Source organism: Staurois parvus, unplaced genomic scaffold (assembly GCF_062004578.1).
Source record: "Staurois parvus isolate SC_StPar_1 unplaced genomic scaffold, SC_StPar_1.0 ptg001470l, whole genome shotgun sequence".
Classification (NCBI taxonomy): Eukaryota; Metazoa; Chordata; class Amphibia; order Anura; family Ranidae; genus Staurois; species Staurois parvus.
The window spans coordinates 202,124-226,331 of NW_028319266.1; the positions used below are offsets into that span (position 1 = coordinate 202,124).

The 24,208-nt window shown below is 47.6% G+C and overlaps 1 protein-coding gene across 1 annotated transcript in view; it reads left to right on the forward strand.

Annotated features, from left to right (window-relative positions):
* NELL1 (neural EGFL like 1) overlaps positions 1-24,208 on the forward strand; it is an 846,265-nt gene that overhangs the window by 160,475 nt on the left and 661,582 nt on the right. The window contains exons 4-6 of the mRNA XM_089662420.1: positions 4,852-4,924; positions 10,304-10,386; positions 22,519-22,653. Coding sequence (XP_089518546.1) covers positions 4,852-4,924; positions 10,304-10,386; positions 22,519-22,653 — 291 coding nt within the window. The remainder of the gene's footprint in view (positions 1-4,851; positions 4,925-10,303; positions 10,387-22,518; positions 22,654-24,208) is intronic.

A 24,208-nucleotide genomic window follows, 5' to 3' on the forward strand; every position in this document is an offset into this window, starting at 1 on the left:
CCACAACCCTGGCCTGATGGTTGTGAGGGCCTGCAGGCAGGGGACTTAGACAAGGGCCTCTTCCCCACAACCCGGGCCTGATGGTTGTGAGGATCTGCAGGCAGGGGACTTAGACAAGGGTTTCTTCCCCCACAACCCTGGCCTGATGGTTGTGAGGGCCTGCAGGCAGGGGACTTAGACAAGGGCCTCTTCCCCACAACCCTGGCCTGGTGGTTTTTAGCAACCACAGGGCCCCATACAGCCAACCTGATAGGGTCCTCCACCCCCCCAGAAAATACAGGTTACAATGCTTCAATTATGAATGCACACAGTGAGTATTTGTTTCCAATCACACATTGTGTTCATTTAGGAAAGGAAGGTACTGGTAAATGTGACATATTTAATGGTCTGTGGGCAGGGAGCTTACCAGATGTAAATCCACCACCAATCACATTATTCAGCGATGCAGATCCAAGGCAATCACAATGAATAATGCCCACTAATCCTTTGAACCCTCTGAACATACAAAACACAAATCTACATTTTTGGAATGCATTTCAACATGCAGTATACATATATATATATATACACACACACACTGCATGTTGAATTGCGTTTTTTATAAATTACAAACATATCTGAAAAATATTTTTAAAAATATATTTTTTTAAAATATATTCTTCAGATTTCTTTTTTAACATATAAAAAAGTCATTTATATATATATATATATTTGTAAATGCATTCCAAAAATGTAGATTCGTATTTTTAAAGACACACAGTATATTTGAAATGTATTTTTAAAAATATTTTTCATATACTTTGTAATAAAAACGCATTTCAACATACAGTATATATAGCAAATCCGCCTGGCAGTACTCGGGTCGTTGGTTCGAATCCCAACCATGGCATCACCTGCCTGGAGTTTGCATGTTCTCCCTGTGCCTGCGTGGGTTTCCTCCGGGTACTCTGGTTTCCTCCCACACTCCAAAGACATGCTGGGAGGTTAATTGGCTCCTGTATAAATTGTCCCTAGTATGTGTATGTATGAATGTGAGTTAGGGACCTTAGATTGTACGCTCCTCGGGGGCGGGGACTGATGTGAATGTACAATATATATATATATAAAGCGCTGCGTAAATGGACGGAGCTATATAAGTACCTGAAATAAATAAATATATATATTTATATTTATTGAAATATATTGAATGTGGCCAAAATTGTAGCATTTCAAATATATTTTTCTTCCATGTGGGTATAGAAATGAGTATTTTAGGCGGCGAGCTGTTCCAGGTGCGGGGAGCCACGTAGCGGTTTACGTTCGTTTCTCTCGCAGAGGTACACTCGTTCTTTAACCACCGAACTTATTAAAAGCTCTTTTATGTAAAGCGACGCACAATTCATGTTTATTGGCCTTTTCAGGAGGCCTTGGCATGATTGAATTTTTTCGTATTTTATGCCGCGTTATTGTTGCCTTGGCATTGAGCGCACATTAAGGAGCAAACATTCCACTTAAACAGCAGGCATTACGCTTCGGATGGCGGGTCCGCTCGAGCGGCTGGTATGAAATAATACCGAACGCAGGGACCGGGGTAATTAACAGAGCCGCTCCGATCTAATGATTATAAAGTGATCGCCCGTCTCTGGTCACGGTGCCAGGCAGCTGCTTCCGGCCTAATATTGGGATGCGTTCCAAGAAACAACTCCAATGGGGTATTATTTTAAAGGGCTGGAGTTTATGATGTTTATATTTTGCCTTCCCTGGTTCCTCTCTTTCCCTTCTTCAATATGCTGATGAGATTTATAAACAAAACCTTTCTCTTTTTTGTTGCATATCTTATTTTAGACCAAGTGACATCACCACTGGGTCTCTGTGCTTCTCTATGCAACGCTGGCAGATCATAGCTGGTGGGAGGGGCCAGCAAGGGAGGGGTACTTAGCTACATCACTTCATCCTGCCTCCCGCTAATGTCTCAGTCTATGAAGAGGGAGAGACCATCATGCATAGAATGCATGACACCTAGAGCCTTTACAACCACTTTAAGAGCCCTGAAGCATGCAGTGGGAGGAGTTATGCAAATATCAAAATGCCTTAGTGGATGGATGTCACTCTGGAGGTGTGGGCAATTTTTAGGCCGGCCTTGGTAATGCCCGCATGTGATGCAGAGCCTCAATGATTGAACTGCAATCCAATGAATGAAAGGGGTGGGGCAGGGTGGGCTGTGAAGGAGAGAGACAGATGAAGCTGGATGTTCTCCAGCCAGGAAATGAGGAGGAGCTCTCTCTGACTTGCTGCAGCTTCTAATGCACATTGTGAGATGCTCCCAGTGTGCAGTGACATCAGAGGAAGCCATTTCAGTCCAGGAGAGGAGCCGGTACACCTGTGCAAGACTGGAGGGGAGGAGCCGCTACACCTGTGCAAGACTGAAGGGGAGGAGCCGCTACACCTGTGCAAGACTGAAGGGGAGGAGCCGGTACACCTGTGCAAGACTGAAGGGGAGGAGCCGATACACCTGTGCAGGACTGAAGGGGAGGAGCCAGTACACCTGTGCAAGACTGAAGGGGAGGAGCCGGTACACCTGTGCAAAACTGGAGGGGAGGAGCCGGTACACCTGGGCAAGACTGAAGGGGAGGAGCCGGTATAACTGTGCAAGACTGAAGGGGAGGAGCCGGTACACCTGTGCAAGACTGAAGGGGAGGAGTCGGTACACCTGTGCAAGACTGAAGGGGAGGAGCTGGTACACCTGTGCAAAACTGGAGGGGAGGAGCCGGTACACCTGGGCAAGACTGAAGGGGAGGAGCCGGTACACCTGTGCAAGACTGAAGGGGAGGAGCCGATACACCTGTGCAAGACTGAAGGGGAGGAGCCAATACACCTGTGCAAGACTGAAGGGGAGGAGATGGTACAACTGTATAAGAATAAATGGGAGGAGCCAGTACACATGTGTAAGACTAAATGGGAGGAGCCTGTACAGCTGTGTAAGACTGAAGGGGAGCAGCCGGTACACCTGTGCAAGACTGAAGGGGAGGAGCCGATACATCTGTGCAAGACTGAAGGGGAGGAGCCGGTACACCTGCACAAGACTGAAGGGGAGGAGCCGGTACACCTGTGCAAGACTGAAGGGGAGGAGCCGATACACCTGTGCAAGACTGAAGGGGAGGAGCCAATACACCTGTGCAAGACTGAAGGGGAGGAGATGGTACAACTGTATAAGAATAAATGGGAGGAGCCAGTACACATGTGTAAGACTAAATGGGAGGAGCCTGTACAGCTGTGTAAGACTGAAGGGGAGCAGCCGGTACACCTGTGCAAGACTGAAGGGGAGGAGCCGATACATCTGTGCAAGACTGAAGGGGAGGAGCCGGTACACCTGCACAAGACTGAAGGGGAGGAGCCGGTACACCTGCACAAGACTGAAGGGGAGGAGGCAATACATCTGCACATGACTGAAGAGAACTGTCTGCGTACCTGCTGGGGAAATTTCCCCTCACTGTGGGGTCACCAGGACAGGAAGTGAGGGGAAATCTTTAAGAGGCGAAAAAAACTAACACCTTTCCAAAACTTATGCCGCAAGCTTCAGTGTACAGACCAACTCCCGGCCATTCAACTTACTTGCAGAAATGGCAATAGGGTTTGGTGGAGCTGCATTGTGTGCTATAGCTAGTAGGGGGATTTTTTTATCCTAAATTCTGCATTTTGTCAGCTGCCGGTAGTCCGTTTTGAATGCAACTTAGGCCTGGCGCTTCTCCTGAAAGCTCCATTTTCCCAAAGTGCGTGAGTCGGATTTTGTTTAATGACTTCACCTTATCAATATTTGATTGGCCGGCGAACGGGAAGCCATCTTGCGTTAATTATTTTCTCATGTTGTAGAAATTAAATGCATGGCGGTTTCCAGGCGCCTCCATCTATGAGCCGGGCCCATGATTTATTCAAGGATGAGTTTGCCTCCCATTACTGGAATGAGTTTCTGTCGCTCATTAGGGGCCAGAGGGCTGCGCGTCTTCGCTCCAGGCCTGGATCTAGCCTGTCTGATGTGGGGGTGCAGTAACAAATGTAAGGGGGTAGAGGACAGGGGTCACTGCTGGCAGGGCAGAAGACAGGGGTCACTGCTGGCAGGGAAGAGGACTGGAGTCACTGCTGGCAGGGCAGAGGACAGGAGTCACTGCTGGCAGGGCAGAGGACACGGGTCACTGCAGGCAGGGCAGAGGACAGGGGTCACTTCTGGAAAGGAAGAGGACAGGAATCACTGCTGGCAGGGCAGAGGACAGGGGTCACTTCTGGAAAGGAAGAGGACAGGAATCACTGCTGGCAGGGCAGAGTACAGGGGTCACTGCTGGCAGGGCAGAGTACAGGGGTCACTGCAGGCAGGGCAGAGGACAGGGGTCACTTCTGGAAAGGAAGAGGACAGGAATCACTGCTGGCAGGGCAGAGGACAGGGGTCACTTCTGGAAAGGAAGAGGACAGGAATCACTGCTGGCAGGGCAGAGTACAGGGGTCACTGCTGGCAGGGCAGAGTACAGGGGTCACTGCAGGCAGGGCAGAGGACAGGGGTCACTTCTGGAAAGGAAGAGGACAGGAATCACTGCTGGCAGGGCAGAGGACAGGGGTCACTTCTGGAAAGGAAGAGGACAGGAATCACTGCTGGTAGGGAAGAGGACAGGGGTCACCCCCACACACTCACGCACATAACTGAGATAAGTACAGTGTCAGGCTAGGACGATATAATGTCAAACTAGGGCGGTAAAATATCGGATTAGAATAGTACAGTTGTTGTTCTGAGGCCTATGCTGACATTTTTCAAAAGCTTCTATTTGATCAAAGTATGACATCATTGTTCTCCTCCTAACACTAGATCCTATGTTTTGTTTCCAGGGAGTGATTCAAGACGCCAAGCTCATATTTATGCCAAACGGATACATAACACAATGCCCAAACCTGAACCGCAGTAAGTAGACATTAATATTTGTATTCTTGGTATCCTGGTTATTGGTGTGAAGCCATCAACGTTTTCATCATGGCGTTGTCTGTGTGTGTGTGCTTCCTCTGGATGTTGGGGTGTCCTCCGGCTGCCATGAAACACCTTCTCAGCTTCTCAGCTAGACTGTTGGTTCTGGGGGTAAGTCACCGGGTGGCCCCACCCCCTATGATGTCATGTGGTGCTGTCTATGGGTGATGTCATGAGGGCATGGTCACCCAGTGATGTCACCGGGTGACCCCGCCCCCATGTTTACTTAGCAGCGGGGGGAGAAGCAGCTGTCAGTCGGCAAGTGTCCCTCGATGGGAGCTGACGTGTTCGAAAGGCAGCAAGATTTTTTTTTTCTGTGTGGGTTGGCGGCCGGCGTTCATCATGATTGACGCTGGATTTACATGGGGGAAATGCTTATTTATTTACATCAGGGGGAGGCGGGACCTGGGGGCTTCCGGATTCCAATAAGCTAGGTTGGGGACGAGGCTTTTTCCTCATCAACATGGGGACAAGGTGCTTTGCCTGGGGAGTTCCCTCCCTCCCTCATAGTGAGGGCATATGGCTGGTTGTGGTTGGGGGGGGATGGTGTCGCTCGCTTGTCCTCTCCACTTTCCTGGCCTGGCCTGCCGGCTGTATGCTTGGAATATGGGTTTAGTATACATTTTGGAGGAATCATGCCCATGCCAATTTTTTGCCATGGGTTCCCCCTTAAAGTCCCAATGGCTTGGTGTGAATCAGTGGGGGGACCAACACTCTTTTTTTTTTTTAATTCACACTCTGAGTGCCGGCTCCTCAAGAACCGATGACTCACCCCCTCACCCCTGCTGCTGACAGTGGTTGCTAGGATGCTGGCGGGTACGGGCTCCTAACAACCAGCACATGGTAAAAACACATGTGAAATCTGTGGACCACAAAATCGCACTGCACCGCACCAAAATCGCACAGGACCCTTTTCAAAATCGCATTGCAGTTGCACTCCATATATGTGAATGGGCTACACAGAAACGTATCATGTGATTCCATGTTGTTGGATGCATCAGAAGTCGCATCAGTGTGAACCAGGGCTCAGTACAGAAACAAATGTACACTGATGGTGATATGCAATATTGTAAACAACACTCTTTAGATCTTTACATTCGTAGCACTTAAATTTAATTAAAAAAGAATCTAAATTTATATATATATATATATATATATATATATATATATATATTAAAATATATATATAAAAAACTCAATTTGTATGAACAAAATTTACTCCTATAAGAAAAAGACCCAAATGGCAGCTTTCTATGTTTCCTTCTAACATTCTACATTTTTTATATACATCTGAAAGCTTTTGATAGGTAATGTCAGATATAACCGGACACAAAATTCTAAATAGGTTAGTCACCAATAGTGTCTATATGAATATACCCACCAGACACTTTTTATACCAACATCATCGCGCCAATGTACTTAAATCATAAATATACACAATAGGTGCTGCTATTAATAATAATACACTGTAAATAATAATAAACAATGTGATACCAAACAACCACAAATTATAGCGCAACCCTACACCAATAAATAATTGGATAAATAAAGATATAAATTCATATATCCACCACCAATTATGTGCAAATAAATAAAATAAAACAATACTAAATCATATCTAGGAAATCTGCATATAGTCCATTCAAAAAAGTCCATATATTAACCATTTCAATACCGGGCACTTTACCCCCTTCCTGCCCCCAGGCCAGTTTTCAGGTTTCAGCGCTCTCATACTTTGAATGACAATTGCGCGGTCATACAACATTGTACCCAAACTAAAATTGTATCATTTTCTTCACACAACTAGAGCTTTCTTTTGGTGGTATGTAATCACCGCTGGGGTTTTTATTTTTTGCTAAATTAACAAAAAAAGACCAAACATTTTGAAAAAAACACGTTTTTCTTTGTTTCTGTTATAAAATTTTGCAAAGAAATAATTGTTCTTCATAAATTTAGGCCGAGATGTATTCTGCTACATGTCTTTGGTGAAAATAACCCAAATTAGGATGTATTATTTAGTTTGTAGGAAAGTTATAGAGTTCACAAACTATGGTATAGATCTGAAAATTGACCGATCATGAAGTACTGATGGCCAATCTAATTTCTTGAGGTCCAAGAATGTCAGAACAGTACAGATATCCCCCAAATGTCAGAACAGTACAGATATCCCCCAAATGTCAGAAAAGTACAGATATCCCCCAAATGTCAGGACAGTACAGATATCCCCCAAATGTCAGGACAGTACAGATATCCCCCAAATGTCAGAACAGGACAGATATCCCCCAAATGTCAGAATGGTACAGGTATCCCCCAAATGTCAGAACAGTACAGATATCCCCCAAATGTCAGAACAGGACAGATATCCCCCCAAATGTCAGAACAGTACAGATATCCCCCAAATGTCAGAACAGGACAGATATCCCCCCAAATGTCAGAACAGTACAGATATCCCCCAAATGTCAGAACAGTACAGATATCCCCCAAATGTCAGGAGAGGACAGATATCCCCCAAATGTCAGAACAGGACAGATATCCCCCAAATGTCAGAACAGGACAGTTATCCCCCAAATGTCAGGACAGTACAGATATCCCCCAAATGTCAGAACAGTACAGATATCCCCCAAATGTCAGGACAGTACAGATATCCCCCAAATGTCAGGACGGGACAGATATCCTCCAAATGTCAGGACAGTACAGATATCCCCCAAATGTCAGAACAGTACAGATATCCCCCAAATGTCAGGACGGGACAGATATCCTCCAAATGTCAGGACAGTACAGATATCCCCCAAATGTCAGGACAGGACAGATATCTCCCAAATGTTAGGACAGTACAGATATCCCCCAAATGTCAGGACAGTACAGATATCCCCCAAATGTCAGGACGGTACAGATATCCCCCCCAAATGTCAGGACGGTACAGATATCCCCCAAATGTCAGGACAGGACAGATATCCCCCAAATGTCAGGACAGCACAGATATCCCGCAAATGTCAGGACGGTACAGATATCCCCCAAATGTCAGGACGGTACAGATATCCCCCAAATGTCAGAATAGTACAGATATCCCCCAAATGTCAGGACAGTACAGATATCCCCCAAATGTCAGGACAGCACAGATATCCCCCAAATGTCAGGACAGCACAGATATCCCCCAAATATCAGAACAGTACAGATATCCCCCAAATGTCAGAATAGTACAGATATCCCCCAAATATCAGAACAGTACAGATATCCCCCAAATGTCAGAATAGTACAGATATCCCCCAAATGTCAGGACAGTACAGATATCCCCCAAATGTCAGGACAGCACAGATATCCCCCAAATGTCAGGACAGCACAGATATCCCCCAAATGTCAGGACAGGACAGATATCCCCCAAATATCAGAACAGTACAGATATCCCCCAAATATCAGAACAGTACAGATATCCCCCAAATGTCAGAACAGTACAGATATCCCCCAAATGACCCCTTTTTGCAAAGTAGACAGTCCAATGTACTTCATAAGAAGAATGGCGAGTTTTTTGAAGTTGTATTTTTTTTTGTCATAATTTTTCGGAAAATGAGAAAATTAAATTTTTACATATTGTCACCAGTGCAGTACAGCGTCATCATATGGTGACTTGAGACAGTATGAAAAAAAAAAAATATATATATATTTTAATTTTTTAAATTATTTTTATTACATTTTTTAAATTTCTTTTTAAGATTTTCTTTTCATATTTCACTATGACCAAAGTAGTACAATGTTACCATAGTAACATTGTACTACTTTGGAGAAGTGATCAGTATTTTTTTTTTTTTTTACACAATTTGCTTATAGCAAAGAATCACTTTGCTATAAGCAAGCATTTACCTGAATGACATCGATTCATTCAGGGTTTTTTTTTTTTGTGCTTGGCTGTGATTTGGCCATAGCTAATCACATGACATGTGCATGTGATTAGCTGTGACCATTCACAGCTAGACACTAGTATACAATGGATGGCATGAATGAAGCCATCCATTGTATACAACTGTCATGTGACCTGCTGTGATTGGTCACAGCAGGTCACATGGTACCAGCAACGGGGCCGATAATCAGATCTGTCATCGGCCGTGTCCGAAGTACACGGCCGGTGACAGATCACGCCACTGCGCGGCTCTGCAGGAGCGCAATCTGCGCATATGCGGGATGACGCCATTCGGCCATAAGGCGGGCGGCAAATGGTTAATGATCCTCAATCAATGAAGTAATGAGATCCTCCTTCACCAATGTGATATCCAGTGCTCAGAACACCCCATCAAAATGCACACTCACCATGTGCTGGTGATAAACCAGCGTATCTGTAAATCTCCAGCAATCCACCATTATGTATTCACATGTACAAATTGGATATGTGAGGATTTCTTTCAAGCTGGAGCATAATGGTGGATTGCTGGATATTTACAGATACGCTGGTTTATCACCAGCACATGGTGAGCGTGCATTTTGATGGGGTGTTCTGAGCACTGGTGAAGGAGGATCTCATTACTTCATTGATTGAGGATCATTAATATATGGACTTTTTTGAATGGACTATATGCAGATTTCCTAGATATGATTTAGTATTGTTTTATTTGATTTATTTGCACATAATTGGTGGTGGATTTATGAATTTGTTTATCCAATTATTTATTGGTGTAGGGTTGCGCTATTATTTGTTGTTGTTTGGTATCACATTTTTTTATTATAATGTCAGATATACACTGAGTGGTTTATATGCAATATTGTAAAGAAAAAAGCCTAAAATTAAATTAAAACAGTGAAATTCTACTTTAAAATGATAAAAAAAAAAACAAAACTGAATGGGGTATGAAATCAATTCTAAGCCCTGGAACGTGCATGTTTAGGAACAGGACACCAATGGCAGTTTCCTGTGTTGTTTGTTTTCCCTCTAACTTGCTACATTTTTGATACCCGTACACTTTGTGAAGGATGTTTTAGTTATGAGCAGTTTAGATGCAATATTGTAAATAACACGCCTTCGTTTTGAGGTTGAGAGCGCTTAATTTATGGATATTTAGCGGCGTGAAGTGCCGTGAAAATGATTCTGAAGTGGTGAAAACATCTGCATGCGGTGTTACAATGTATCTTCTGTAGTCCCAAGCAGGCTGTTGATTGGCTGTTGGAAGGGTTTGTTTACGTTCAGCCTGTGCAGGAATTCTACAATCGGCCCAATTCTGTATTGTTATGGAGAGTATAATTAGAATGTTATCCCTTGATATCCACGCTGCGAGATGATTGGCCGTTCCACCCCGGTCCTTACTCTCTTTCCTTTTGTCTTCTCTTATCGAGCCTGCCCGACCTGCAGCGACTTCCTCAGCCTCGTCCAGGGGATTATGGATCTTCAGGAGCTGCTGGCGAAACTCACGGCTAAAGTAAGTCTTAATGATGTGCATCAGTGGAGGGATATGTACGGAGGAGCGGGGCTCGATAAATCGAGGAGCCGCTGACAGGTTTCTGATGCAAAGTATTTTTCTGAAAAGCTCTTTTCGGAAAAGTGTCCTCCTAAAAAAAAAAAAAAAAAAAAAAAAAAAATCAGGCTGGGAGAAAACGCCATTCGATTTATGGAAATTTATTCTCTTCTTAAGGTGTTTTTCTTTTTTTTCTCTCCTTTATTTTGAACTTGTGATATTGCCAGTAACACACTTCCTGTCCCAGAGTGACAACACTCACCACGTTGTATTCTGTGGAGGAGCAGTGTTGTCACCCTAGGTCAGCAGGCGTGTTAGGACTGATGACAGCATAGGCAAAGTCAATTAACTGGAGGTCAAGGATGGCTTTTTAATGGGAAAGGTGAAGCTGTATTGAAAAATGATAATTTTGCTACAAATTGAGACAAATTGAGAAATATGAAGAATGTAGACTGAAACATGGTATTTAAAGTATAACTAAATGCAAACCTATTTTCTTTAGTGTTGGATGGGGTGGAGAGGGATTAGAACCCCTGTCAGGTTTATATTGCTGTCTGCTCCCCCCTTTGGGAGGTTCACCCTCTCCATTTGTCCTTTTTAGGGATATCAACAAGAGTGAAAGAGTTATGTCCATGAGAAGGAGCTGAGGATCATAGTGTTATGGCCACTAGAAGGAGCTGAGGATCATAGTGTTATGGCCACTAGAAGGAGCTGAGGATCATAGGGTTATGGCTATCAGAAGGAGCTGAGGATAATAGTGATACGGCCATGAGAAGGAGCTGAGGATCATAGTGTTATGACCACTAGAAGAAGCTGAGGATCATAGTGTTATGGTTATTAGAAAGAGCTCAGGATCGTAGGGTTATGACCATGAGAAGGAGCTGAGGATCATAGCGTTATGACCACTAGAAGAAGCTGAGGAGCATAGTTTTATGGTTATTAGAAAGAGCTCAGGATCGTAGGGTTATGGCCATGAGAAAGCGCTCAGGATCGTAGGGTTATGGCCATGAGAAGGAGCTGAGGATCTGTCAAGGTCCTACCTTTTCCCTGAGGTTATGTTACTCCATGTGCTGGCATCCATCTTGGATTCTGCTGTGCATGATGGGAGTCCTTTTTATGCCTTCAGGTCTCTGAGGTCCATCCCCCAGAGGGGTGTGGCTGATGACATATAAACCTGTGGCCTGCACATGCTCTTTGCACTTGTGTCTTGTGTCTTTGTGTTACTATTACTCTGTTCTGACTCTCGTGACTCTCCTGGTATTCTGATTCGGCTTGTGACTTGACTATTCTTGTATTCTCCTTTGATCTGACCCTCTGTTGCTGAACCCGGCTTGTGACCTGTGATTCTCGTCTGCTGTCCTGTACTGTTTTGTCCTGTTGTTGTTGACCCTGGCTTGTCTGACTACTCTTTTGTTTCTTCCACCAGCTACACGCCATTGGCGGCGGCCATTACCGCAGCTGAGGTGTCTCGGGGGCCGCGACCTGGTTCCTGGCTGCGTCAAGTCCATCCCCACCATCAGGGGCCCTGGTGAAGGGCAGCCTGGGACTTAGACTCCGCACCCTGAGGGACTTCAGTCTGTGGGTGGTGGTTGTCGTCAGCCAGTGCGTTACATTGTTAGGCCTGCCTGTCCGTTCCTCGGCTGCTGCCCTGACATTACACAAGTGCCATGAACCCTGACGGTGCAGGCACGCCTTCGCTCCCAACGCTAGTCGCAAGACTCGATCAACAGGATCACCTGTTGGATCAGTTCGGTCAGGCGTTGCAAACTCTGCTTGCACGCACTGCACACCTTGCTCCTGGTGCTATTAGGCCGGTAGTCACTCCGGTGGTCTCTCCCGCTGCTTCTCCGCCTATTGCGTCCACCACCTCGGTGGCTGCATCAGCGGCACCCAGAGGTATGACTGGCTCTGCCCCTCTTCCACAGCGCTTTGGGGGTGAGCCGAGTCAGTGTCGTGGGTTTCTCAACCAGGTGGGTATTTATTTTGAATTAATACCCCACGCCTTCCCGTCTGAGAGGTCAAAGGTTGGGTTCCTAATTTCACTACTCGCAGACAAGGCCTTGGCCTGGGCAAATCCCTTATGGGAGAGGAACGACCCGGTTATTCAAGATTTTTCCGGTTTTGTCGATGCCTTCCGTAGGGTATTCGATGTACCGGCTCGTTCCGCCTCGGCGGCCAAGCTGCTCATGACCATGCATCAGGGTTCACGGACCGTGGCCGAGTACGCCATAGAGTTTCGTACCCTGGCGGCAGAGGTCGGTTGGAACAATGAGGCTCTGGTGGCTGCGTTTTCCCATGGTCTTTCTGACGCACTGAAGGACGAGATTGCAGCTAAGGAACTGCCTGTGGTGTTGGAGGAGCTCATCTCTTTCCTGATCCTGATTGACACCAGGCTCAGGGAGAGGCCTTCACTCAAGGAACGCCTGCGGAGGCCTTCCAATCGACTGGCACCTGCGTTTTCTGTCCCACCCGTTCCTCCCTCTCCTCCCACGCCTCCTGGGGATGGATTGTCTGGTGGTGAGCCCATGCAGCTGGGGTTTGCTCGCCTTTCCGAGGGGGAGCGGGCCGCTCGGCGTCGGGAGGGTCGCTGCCTGTACTGTGGTCTTGGTGGGCACTTTCGGCAGTCCTGTCCGGTCCGTCCGGGAAACGCTCGCACCTGAGATCCTGTCGGGGACAGATCTTAGGTGGAGTCTCCTCGTCCCCGGCGTTCCGCAGAGATAAGCCACTGATCACCGTTGTCCTCTCTTGGGCGGAGGGCTCGGTGACGGCCCAGGCGTTGGTAGATTCTGGGGCCAGCGGGTTGTTTATGGACAGCTCGTTTGCTGCCCAGCACTCCATTCCCCTGCAGGCTCGAGTTACCCCATTGGTTCTCGAGGCGATAGATGGCAGGCCCCTGCAACCACCGCAGGTTACCCACGAGACTGTGCCAGTGGAAGTAGCTATTGGGGCTGTTCACAGGGAGTTGGCCTGTTTCCAGGTGATTTCTTCTCCGCACTATTCGGTGGTTTTGGGGTATCCCTGGCTCCAGATGCACAATCCAACCTTCAATTGGCAAACAGCCGAGATTCTCTCGTGGTCTCCACAGTGTGGGGCCGGGTGCATCCGTGGGCCGGTTAAGGTGTTGTGTGCCTCCTCGGACTCTGCGTTGCCCTCTGATTATGGGGAGTACCAGGACGTGTTTGATAAGGTACGTGCTGGTGCCTTACCTGCTCATTGTCCTTACGACTGCGCCATATCCTTGCAACCCAGTGCCACTCCTCCGCGTGGCAGGGTGTATCCTCTCTCGGTTGCGGAGAATAAGGCCATGGAGGAGTACGTTGCGGATGCGCTTTCCCGGGGGCACATTCGTAAGTCTACTTCCCCAGCAGGAGCGGGTTTTTTCTTTGTAAAGAAGAAGGGTGGTGAATTGAGGCCTTGCATCGATTATAGGGGTCTTAATCGAATCGCCACTAAGAATGCCTACCCGATTCCCTTGATTACTGAGTTGTTCGACCGCCTTAAGGGGGCAACAGTCTTTACCAAACTTGACCATAGGGCGGCGTACAACCTCGTACGGATCAAACAGGGGGATGAGTGGAAGACCGCGTTTAACACCAGAACCGGTCACTACGAATACCTGGTGATGCCCTTCGGGTTGTGTAACGCGCCCGCAGTTTTTCAGGAATTCATAAATGATGTCCTTCGTGACTTGTTGCAGCAGTGCGTGGTAGTTTACTTGGATGACATCCTGGTTTACTCTGCCTCCATGGAGTCCCATATCCAGGATGTCAAGCAGGTGCTGCAACGATTACGTGAGAACGAACTTTTTTGTAAACTTGAGAAGTGCCAATTCCATCGATCCCAAGTTGCCTTTTTAGGCTACATCATTTCTGCGGAGGGATTCTCCATGGACCCTCAGAAGGTTTCGGCGGTTCTGCAGTGGCCTCGTCCCAATGGTCTTCGGCCCATTCAGCGCTTTTTGGGTTTTGCCAACTACTATCGGAAGTTCATCCGGAACTTCTCCACGCTGGCAAAGCCTCTCTCAGACCTAACCAAGAAGGGCAGTGATCCTCACGAGTGGCCACCCGAGGCCATCGTAGCGTTCGAGGCTCTGAAATCCGCCTTCGCGTCGGCTGCGATACTGTCTCATCCCAATCCTGGATTGCCCTTCGTCCTTGAGGTTGATGCATCCGAGACAGGAGTAGGCGCTCTCCTGTCTCAACGTCGGTCGCCCGATGGACCCCTACTTCCCTGTGGGTTCTACTCCAGGAAGCTTTCCTCTGCAGAGTGCAACTACCAGATTGGAGATAGGGAGTTGTTGGCAATCATTCTGGCTCTCAAGGAATGGAGGCACCTGCTCGAGGGCTCCGCGGTTCCGGTCCTCATTCTTACCGATCATAAGAACCTGACTTATCTTTCAGAGGCCAAAAGATTGACACCCCGCCAGGCCAGATGGGCTCTGTTCTTGTCACGCTTCAACTATGTGGTTTCATATTTGCCTGGTTCCAAGAATGTCAGGGCTGATGCGTTATCACGGCAATACTCTGAGTTGTCCAGGGAAGACTCTGAGCCAATCTCAGTTATTCCTCCAGATCAGATCCTGGCTGCCATTCGCACCAGTCTGACCTCTCCTCTTGGGGAGCAGATTTTGGCGGCTCAATCTGATGCTCCCCCCGGGAAGCCGGAGGGTAGATGTTTTGTACCTGAGGGATTGCGCACCCGCCTGCTGCATACCTACCATAACGCCAAAACTGCCGGGCATCCGGGGAAGAACCAGCTGTGTTGGGTCGTCTCTCGCTTATTCTGGTGGCCAACCCTCCGTGCCGACATTGCCTCTTATGTAGCGGCATGTTCGATCTGTGCCCAGAATAAGTCTCCACGGCATCTCCCTTTGGGTCTTCTGCAACCCATTCCCAATGGGGAGCGTCCTTGGTCACACCTAGGTATGGACTTTATTGTAGACCTCCCGGTGTCTCGGGGTCATACGGTCATCCTCATGATCGTCGATCGGTTTTCCAAGATGTGCCATTGCATTCCACTCAGGAAATTACCAACAGCGCAAGAACTGGCCACGGTCTTTTCCAGGGAGATTTTTCGCCTGCATGGGTTGCCTAAGGTGATTGTCTCGGACCGCGGGAGTCAGTTCGTGTCCAGATTCTGGCGCGCCTTCTGCTCCCAGTTGGGTATTAGTCTCTCCTTTTCCTCAGCCTACCACCCGCAGTCCAATGGGGCTGCGGAGCGTTCCAATCAGGCCTTAGAACAATTCCTTCGATGTTATATTTCAGACCATCAGGACGATTGGGCCGATCTCCTGCCTTGGGCAGAGTTTGCCAGGAACTCGGCGGTCAACTCCTCCTCCGGGATGTCGCCCTTCATGGCCAACTATGGGTTCCAACCCGCAGTATTACCTGAGAGGTTCTCACCACAGGACATTCCGGCTGTGGAGAACCATCTTGCTGCCCTGCGTTCTTCATGCGGGCAGATCCAGAGGGCCTTGAGGGACTCAGCTCAGCGCCAAAAGTTCCAGGCTGATCGCAGACGGTTGCCCGCTCCTTCATACCAGGTCGGCGATCGGGTGTGGTTGTCTACTCGCAACCTCAATCTTCGGGTGCCCACACCCAAACTAGCTCCCCGTTTTGTCGGTCCTTTCCGCATTCTCCGCAAAGTGAATCCGGTGGCCTATGCCCTTGCCCTTCCGTCTGGGATGCGGATCTCCAATATCTTTCATGTATCACTGTTGAAACCTCTGATCTGCAATCGCTTCACTACCTCTCTGCCTCGGCCCCGTCCTGTCCGGGTTGACGGTCATGAGGAGTATGAGGTGAGCCGGATCCTGGACTCTCGATTGGTGCGCGGTCGATTACAGTTCCTGGTTCATTGGCGCGGTTATGGTCCTGAGGAGCGTTCCTGGGTTCCTTCCGCGGATGTCCATGCTCCTGCCCTCCTCCGCGCTTTTCATACCCGCTTTCCTCAGAAACCTTTTGTTGAGCCGCGGAGGGGGAGGGGCCCTTGAGGAGGAGGTACTGTCAAGGTCCTACCTTTTCCCTGAGGTTATGTTACTTCATGTGCTGGCGTCCATCTTGGATTCTGCTGTGCATGATGGGAGTCCTTTTTATGCCTTCAGGTCTCTGAGGTCCACCCCCCAGAGGGGCGTGGCTGATGACATATAAGCCTGTGGCCCGCACATGCTCTTTGCACTTGTGTCTTTGTGTTACTATTACTCTGTTCTGACTCTCGTGACTCTCCTGGTATTCTGATTCGGCTTGTGACTTGACTATTCTTGTATTCTCCTATAATCTGACCCTCTGTTGCTGAACCCGGCTTGTGACCTGTGATTCTCGTCTGCTGTCCTGTACTGTTTTGTCCTGTTGTTGTTGACCCCAGCTTGTCTGACTACTCTTTTGTTTCTTCCACCAGCTACACGCCATTGGCGGCGGCCATTACCGCAGCTGAGGTGTCTCGGGGGCCGCGACCTGGTTCCTGGCTGCGTCAAGTCCATCCCCACCATCAGGGGCCCTGGTGAAGGGCAGCCTGGGACTTAGACTCCGCGCCCTGAGGGACTTCAGTCTGTGGGTGGTGGTTGTCTTTAGCCAGTGCGTTACATTGTTAGGCCTGCCTGTCCAATCCTCGGCTGCTGCCCTGACAGGATCATAGTGTTATGGCCATGAGAAAGAGCTCAGGATCGTAGGGTTACAGCCATGAGAAGGAGATGAGGATCATAGTATTATGGCCATGAGAAGGAGCTAAGGATCATAGTGTTATGGCCATGAGAAGGAGCTGAGGATCATAGTGTTATGACCACTAGAAGAAGCTGAGGAGCATAGTTTTATGGTTATTAGAAAGAGCTCAGGATCATAGGGTTATGGCCATAAGAAAGAGCTCAGGATCGTAGGGTTTTGGCCATGAGAAGGAGCTGAGGGTCATAGTGTTATGGCCATGAGAAGGAGCTGAGGATCATAGCGTTATGACCACTAGAAGAAACTGAGCAGCATAGTTTTATGGCCATGAGAAAGAGCTCAGGATCGTAGGGTTATGGCCATGAGAAAGAGCTGAGGATCGTAGTGTTATGACCATGAGAAGGAGCTGAGGATCATAGTGTTGTGGCCATGAGAAGGAGCTGAGGATCATAGTGTTATGACCATGAGAAGGAGCTGAGGATCATAGTGTTATGACCATGAGAAGGAGCTGAGGATCATAGTGTTGTGGCCATGAGAAGGAGCTGAGGATCATAGTGTTATGGCCATGAGAAGGAGCTGAGGATCATAGTGTTATGGCCATGAGAAGGAGCTGAGGATCATAGTGTTATGGCCATGAGAAGGAGCTGAGGATCATAGTGTTATGGCCATGAGAAGGAGCTGAGGATCATAGTGTTATGGCCATGAGAAAGAGCTGAGGATCATAGTGTTATGGCCATGAGAAGAAGCTGAGGATCATAGAGTTATAGTGTTATGGCCATGAGAAGGAGCTGAGGATCATAGTGTTATGGCCATGAGAAGGAGCTGAGGATCATAGAGTTATGGCCATGAGAAGGAGCTGAGGATCATAGAGTTATGGCCATGAGAAGGAGCTGAGGATCATAGAGTTATGGCCATGAGAAGGAGCTGAGGATCATAGAGTTATGGCCATGAGAAGGAGCTGAGGATCATAGAGTTATGGCCATGAGAAGGAGCTGAGGATCATAGAGTTATGGCCATGAGAAGGAGCTGAGGATCATAGAGTTATGGCCATGAGAAGGAGCTGATGATCATAGTGTTATGGCCATGAGAAGGAGCTGAGGATCATAGAGTTATAGTGTTATGGCCATGAGAAGAAGCTAAGGATCATAATGTTATAGCCATGAGATGGAGCTGAGGATCATAGTGTTATGGCCATGAGAAGGAGCTAAGGATCATAGTGTTATGGCCATGAGAAGGAGCTAAGGATCATAGCGTTATGGCCATGAGAAGGAGCTAAGGATCATAGCGTTATTATGGCCATGAGAAGGAGCTAAGGATCATAGCATTATGACCACTAGCAGAAGCTGAGGAGCAGTTTTATGGGTATTAGAAAGAGCTCAGGATCATAGGGTTATGGCCATGAGAAAGAGCTCAGGATTGTAGGGCCATTAGAAGAGGATGGTGATCGTAGCATTAATGCCATTAGAAGGAGCTGAGGATCAGAGTATTATGGCCATTGTATGGAGGTTAGGATCATAGTATTATTGCCACTAGATAAAACAAAGGAACATGGGAAATAAGAATTTATTTCCTGTCGTTATCAGCTCCATCTAGCGTGCTGTTTCCCAAACTACTCTTTCTTGTATGTATGTATACAATCAATGTATAAAAAAAATTGAAGGACGTTTCATTTTGTCCCATTTGCCTCTCTTTTAAAATTTGCTGTACAAATGGATATGCAATTTTTTTATTATAAATACAGTACATCCTATCATGTTTTAGTGCAAGATTCAGGAAAAAGAAAATATACAATATTGTAACTTTATTTCTCACAAATACTTCCTGTACTTGTATTTCTCAACCACACAACCATCATCCAGCCTCGGCACCCCAAAACATTCCTGGCATGATGACATCTCCTCTGCCAGCCACATCTCATCACTTGTGATCCATCAGGGTCTCCTAAAGGATAGATAGATAAATACAATATTGATGAAATGGTAACGTTTTTTGTTTTCTTTTGTTGGACATTTTCATAGAAAACAGTTTTAAAACAGTGCCAACTTTTTATCAAATTTATTGTTCGAAGTTTGCTGAGAATCCATATCTTTGTACGGGTTGTTGCCGTTTCCTGTCCCGCCACTGGACATTTTGGTGTGAGTTGTTGCTTAATTGCAACCAAGCCACTGTACGACTTCTCAGCCCCCTGTTGTCGCAGTCCCCCGTTGAATGTCACATCAGTGAATGAGGAGCTGCAACATGGAAAGTGAAATTCCAGAGGATGGAGCTCATAATGTATAGTTGTGCGCCGGACCCCGTGTGGTACACTGATTTAATACCGCTCCGTAATACATGTAATTAGAGCCGACCTGTCATGCCTCCTGGAGGGAGCACGGAGGGGAGGGCGTGGATAATCCGGGCTTTGTATCACTCAGGTTACATCTAGTAAATCCATTTTGTAGAAGTCTCAGTGGGGAATATCACAGTGAGGAAGAACAATCTCAGCAATATTTCCATATTTAATGGCACTAATATGGTGCACTAAGACGTCTCCTCATGTTACCTCTCCGGCCTCCCATAGCTCGGGATCAGTGACACTCTTGAGGAAAAGAATTGATGGTACCTTATTGTAACATATATAACATATTAAGAGAGTGATTGATTCTGTAGAATCCTTTACTTAAAGTGGAACTCTGGGTAAATACCTAAATGCACAGTTAATAAAAATATAATAATAATAATAAAATAGACTTGTGATTTACAAACCATATCAACTCTGCAGGATACTTACATAATCCCTGATTAAAAATTAAACTCTTCCGGTTCAGCTATAAAGTTTCCTCGTTGGATCAGCTGCATTACCTCTGTACCCCGCAGAAAAAAAAATTATAAATAAATAAAAAATAAATAAATAAACAAATAATAATAATAATAATAATAATAAAAAATAAAATGTTATATACATATATATATATATATATATATATATATATATATATATATATATATATATATAAATACAATAAAACTATATCTATCTATCTATCTATCTATCTATATATATATATACTGTGTATATATATATATATATATATATATATTTATATATAGTTTTATTTAGGGATTTGAACGGAGATAGGGTTAGAGGTGTACAGGGTGCCCAAGGGTACTGAAAAACTGAGGACAGCTTCCTAAAACTGTTTGCAAGCCTTCTCTGCAACAAAGTCTCTGTTGGAGAGCTAGCCAGCGTCTCCTTGATGTACCACCCCAGACCCTAGATGACCTTCTCTTCTTCACCCAGCAATCTGGAGGTGTCCCTGAACAGGGGATCTGGTTCCTGTCACTTTTAAGAGATGTACAGTCACTAGTAGGGGGCTAATCTGGTTTCCCACCAGAGTGCTCCTTCCCCTATCCACCCAGGGGGTGTAGGAGTACTCACTCAGATCCTCTCCTGGTGGGTTGGTGGCTGCTATCAGGCCTGTGTGCTGGGGGCTCCTTCTCTGCTATACAGGTGGTCCTCTCTCAGGGGGCCGGTGAGCGCTGAGCTTTCCTCCTTTCCAGCTCCAGGCCTGCAGGTAGGCCCCATCCAACTGGGCCTCCTTGCAACCTCCTTCCTTCAACCTCACATCTTCCTCTCTGTCTTCCACCCGAACTCTCCCTCCAACTCTCCTGCAAGTGAACAGGCTCCAACTCTTTTAAGGGTGTCCAGCCCCTTGCCAAATTCTTGTTGGGGATTGCCCCGGATCCCTCAAAAGTACAACCAGCCACTCTTCTGATCTACCCACTGCCTCTAGGGCCTTCCTCCAAAAGCCTCTCAGCCCTGACCACAATTTAACCCCTCTCTTGCTATTACACCTGGGCTGCTACTCAGCTCCTGTCCAACCATTGGAGTCTAGCTCCCCCTAGCTAAACTAGGAGGGTGCTACATATATAAACTCTAGACCAATGCATTTCAGCTATGATCGCACTGATAGCATGATTTGCAGGGAGAAGGTCACGTTCACATACATAATCCGTATACAGGGATATAGTGAAGCGGTGAACGTGTCTTTATTGCTTCCCATTGTCATGAACATCCTCTGCTCAGTATCGATCCTCCATCCCTTCCTCCTGAATCGTCTGCGCCTAGAAGTGGCGAATTCCATTGCTGTCCTCGTGCACCGCACACTATTGATGGATTAATCATTTATCAATACCGGGTTGCTGGCTGCAATTGTATATATAAATGTTTCTATTGTGGCCGGCGAAAGTTCATTTGTCGCGCCGAGCGATAAACCTCTCGGCAGAGCCAGATTTCATGATAATCCGACAGGCCTGTCTGATGGTCGTATTTTAATGCAGACTGAATCCCGGCGCTCTGGCCACAGATCATGTAAAGATATCGATCTGTGGCTGATAAGTGATACAGAGGAGGAATGAGCGCAGCCTGGGGTGGGGGTACATTACAGAATTTTGATTGTGTTTAAGATCAACATGTGATACAATCCGCTGTAAACAAATGTATCAATTTCTTTTACTTTTCATTTTTTTTTTTTTTTACTTTTTCTTGTGTCTCCATTGCTGGTCATACACTGTTAGATTTCTTTCATTCCAGCACCCTTAAAAAAAGAATTCTTCCCAGGGGCGGACTGACAACTCATGGGGCCCCCGGGCAATAGGGGATCATGGGGCCCCTGTGTCCTTGCCCACACTCAAAAAAGCCAATAAAAAAGGTACCAGGGGCATTTCATGGGGCCCCCTACTGACCCCGGGCCCTCGGGCAGTGCCCGAGTGCTCGAATGATCAGTCCGTCCCTGATTCTTACAGATTCCTAGGTCTATGCTGAACAGCGCGGATGGATGAATTCCCTTGTTGGGCTATTGCACATGTGTCAGACACAAGGCCTATGGGCTGAATCCGGCCCACCAGGCCATTTCCTGTGGCCCTCACACCTCTCCTGCACCCTTTTCCATTGCATACATTCAGTTCTGGAGGTACCAGAACTGCATTCCCCCAAGCTCCCACTGAAAAAAAGCCCTGAGTAGCCCTGTGTATCAAAGAATTTAAAGTCTTTGTTGTATCTCATTGTGCTGATCTCATGCAGCCTCTTTGCACCCACTTATGGTCTACATGTACTCCAGCAACCTGGCCGGCTGACTTCTCAGGGCGGGTTTCCAGATGGTGACAAAAGTGGACCATGCCTTAGAAATGTAATGGCACGGCAACCTATAGCCTCCATTGGAAGCTGAGTGATAGGGTGACGACAACACATCTGGGAGACAGGACAGGGCGTTGTCAGCTTTTAACAGGAAGTGCCTAAATAAGGACATGGCAGGATCACCAGTGGTTATTATGAAAAAAAATGACTTTTGAAAGTATTTTAACATGGCAAAATGTATAGGGGTTTTAGTAATTGGATCTTTTTAATGCAGCAACGACCATCATTTCTTTGTATGTTACATGTCCATGTCTTCCTTTGCAGTTAAATTATGCGGAGTCTCGGCTGAGTCAGTTGGAGAGTTGTCACTGTGAGAAGACCTGCCAGGTCCATGGGATGATCTACCGGGATAAAGACTCATGGGTGGATGATGACCACTGCCGAAACTGCACGTGCAAGGTGAGACTGCGCCATAGCTCATGGACGGGCTTCAGACATATTTTTTGCCATGGTCAACAGTCCTAAAAGGTACTTAAAGAAAAGAGTTCGGACCGAATCTTATCTCGGACAACTTTTACCTTTCAGCGGCCACATTTAATGGGGTGTCTGCTCGTCTGCCTAACCTCTGTTGTAGCAGGAGGTGCTACACTTAGCAGCTTTATTACTGCTACTGCCAAATGTGGCCGTTTCCTGCTCAGGTTGTTAGGGGGCCAGCAGCCACCAGGGCAGAGATGGTGGCTGACATCACTGATCAATGGCCGTGGACATATGTGGTCAAATGGTTAGGGATTTCCTTCATCTATACCAGGATCGTATTTACCACGAGGCAAACAAATCATTTGCCTAGGGCGGCATTTTTTGATGCCCCCAGGACTAAGGGACACATGTGGCATGGGGACCAGGTGGGATCTGAGAGAGGCTGCAGGCTGCTTGACAGTTTATGCAGAGCCTCAGTCTTGTTCGGAGCTATGAAGGAAAGTGTCTTTCTCTCTCCCGCTTTTGGCAGGTTTTAGTGGGAGGCTTTCTCGGCCAGGGAGCGGGGTGCTGTGGTCTTGGTCGGTGTCAGGCTTTTTTGGCCAGGGAGGGGGGTGCTGTGGTGTTGGTCGGTGTCAGGCTTTTTTGGCCAGGGAGGGGGGTGCTGTGGTGTTGGTCGGTTTCAGGCTCTCTCAGCTGGGGGGTGCTGTGGTGTTGGTCGGTGTCAGGCTCTCTTGGCCAGGGAGGGGGATTGCTGTGGTGTTGGTCAGTGTCAGGCTCTCTTGGCCAAGGGGGAGGTGGGGTGCTGTGGTGTTGGTTGGTGTCAGGCTGTCTTGGTCAGGGAGGGGGAGTGCTGTGATGTTGGTTGGTGTCAGGCTCTCTCAGCCAGGGAGTGGGGGGTGCTGTGGTGTTGATCTGTGTCAGGCTCTCTCAGCTGGGGGGGTGCTGTGGTGTTGGTCGGTTTCAGGCTCTCTTGTCCAGGGAGGGGAGTGCTGTGATGTTGGTCGGTGTCAGGCTCTCTTGGCCAGGGAGGGGGAGTGCTGTGATGTTGGTTAGTGTCAGGCTCTCTCAGCCAGGGAGTGGGGGTGCTGTGGTGTTGATTGGAGTCAGGCTCTCTTGGCCAGGAAGGGGGGTGCTGTGGTGTTGGTCGGTGTCAGTCTCTCTCTGCCATGAAAGGGGGGTGCTGTGGTGTTGGTCGGTGTCCGGCTCTCTCGGCCAGGAAGTGGGGGGGGGGGGGTGCTGTGGTGTTGATTGGAGTCAGGCTCTCTTGGCCAGGAAGGGGGGTGCTGTGGTGTTGGTTGGAGTCAGGCTCTCTTGGCCAGGAAGGGGGGTGCTGTGGTGTTGGTCGGTGTCAGTCTCTCTCTGCCATGAAAGGGGGGTGCTGTGGTGTTGGTCGGTGTCCGGCTCTCTCGGCCAGGAAGTGGGGGGGGGGGGGGTGCTGTGGTGTTGGTCGGTGTCAGGCTCTCTTGGCCAGGGAGGGGGGTGCTGTGGAGTTGGTCGGTGTCAGGCTCTCTTGGCCAGGGAGGGGGGGTGCTGTGGT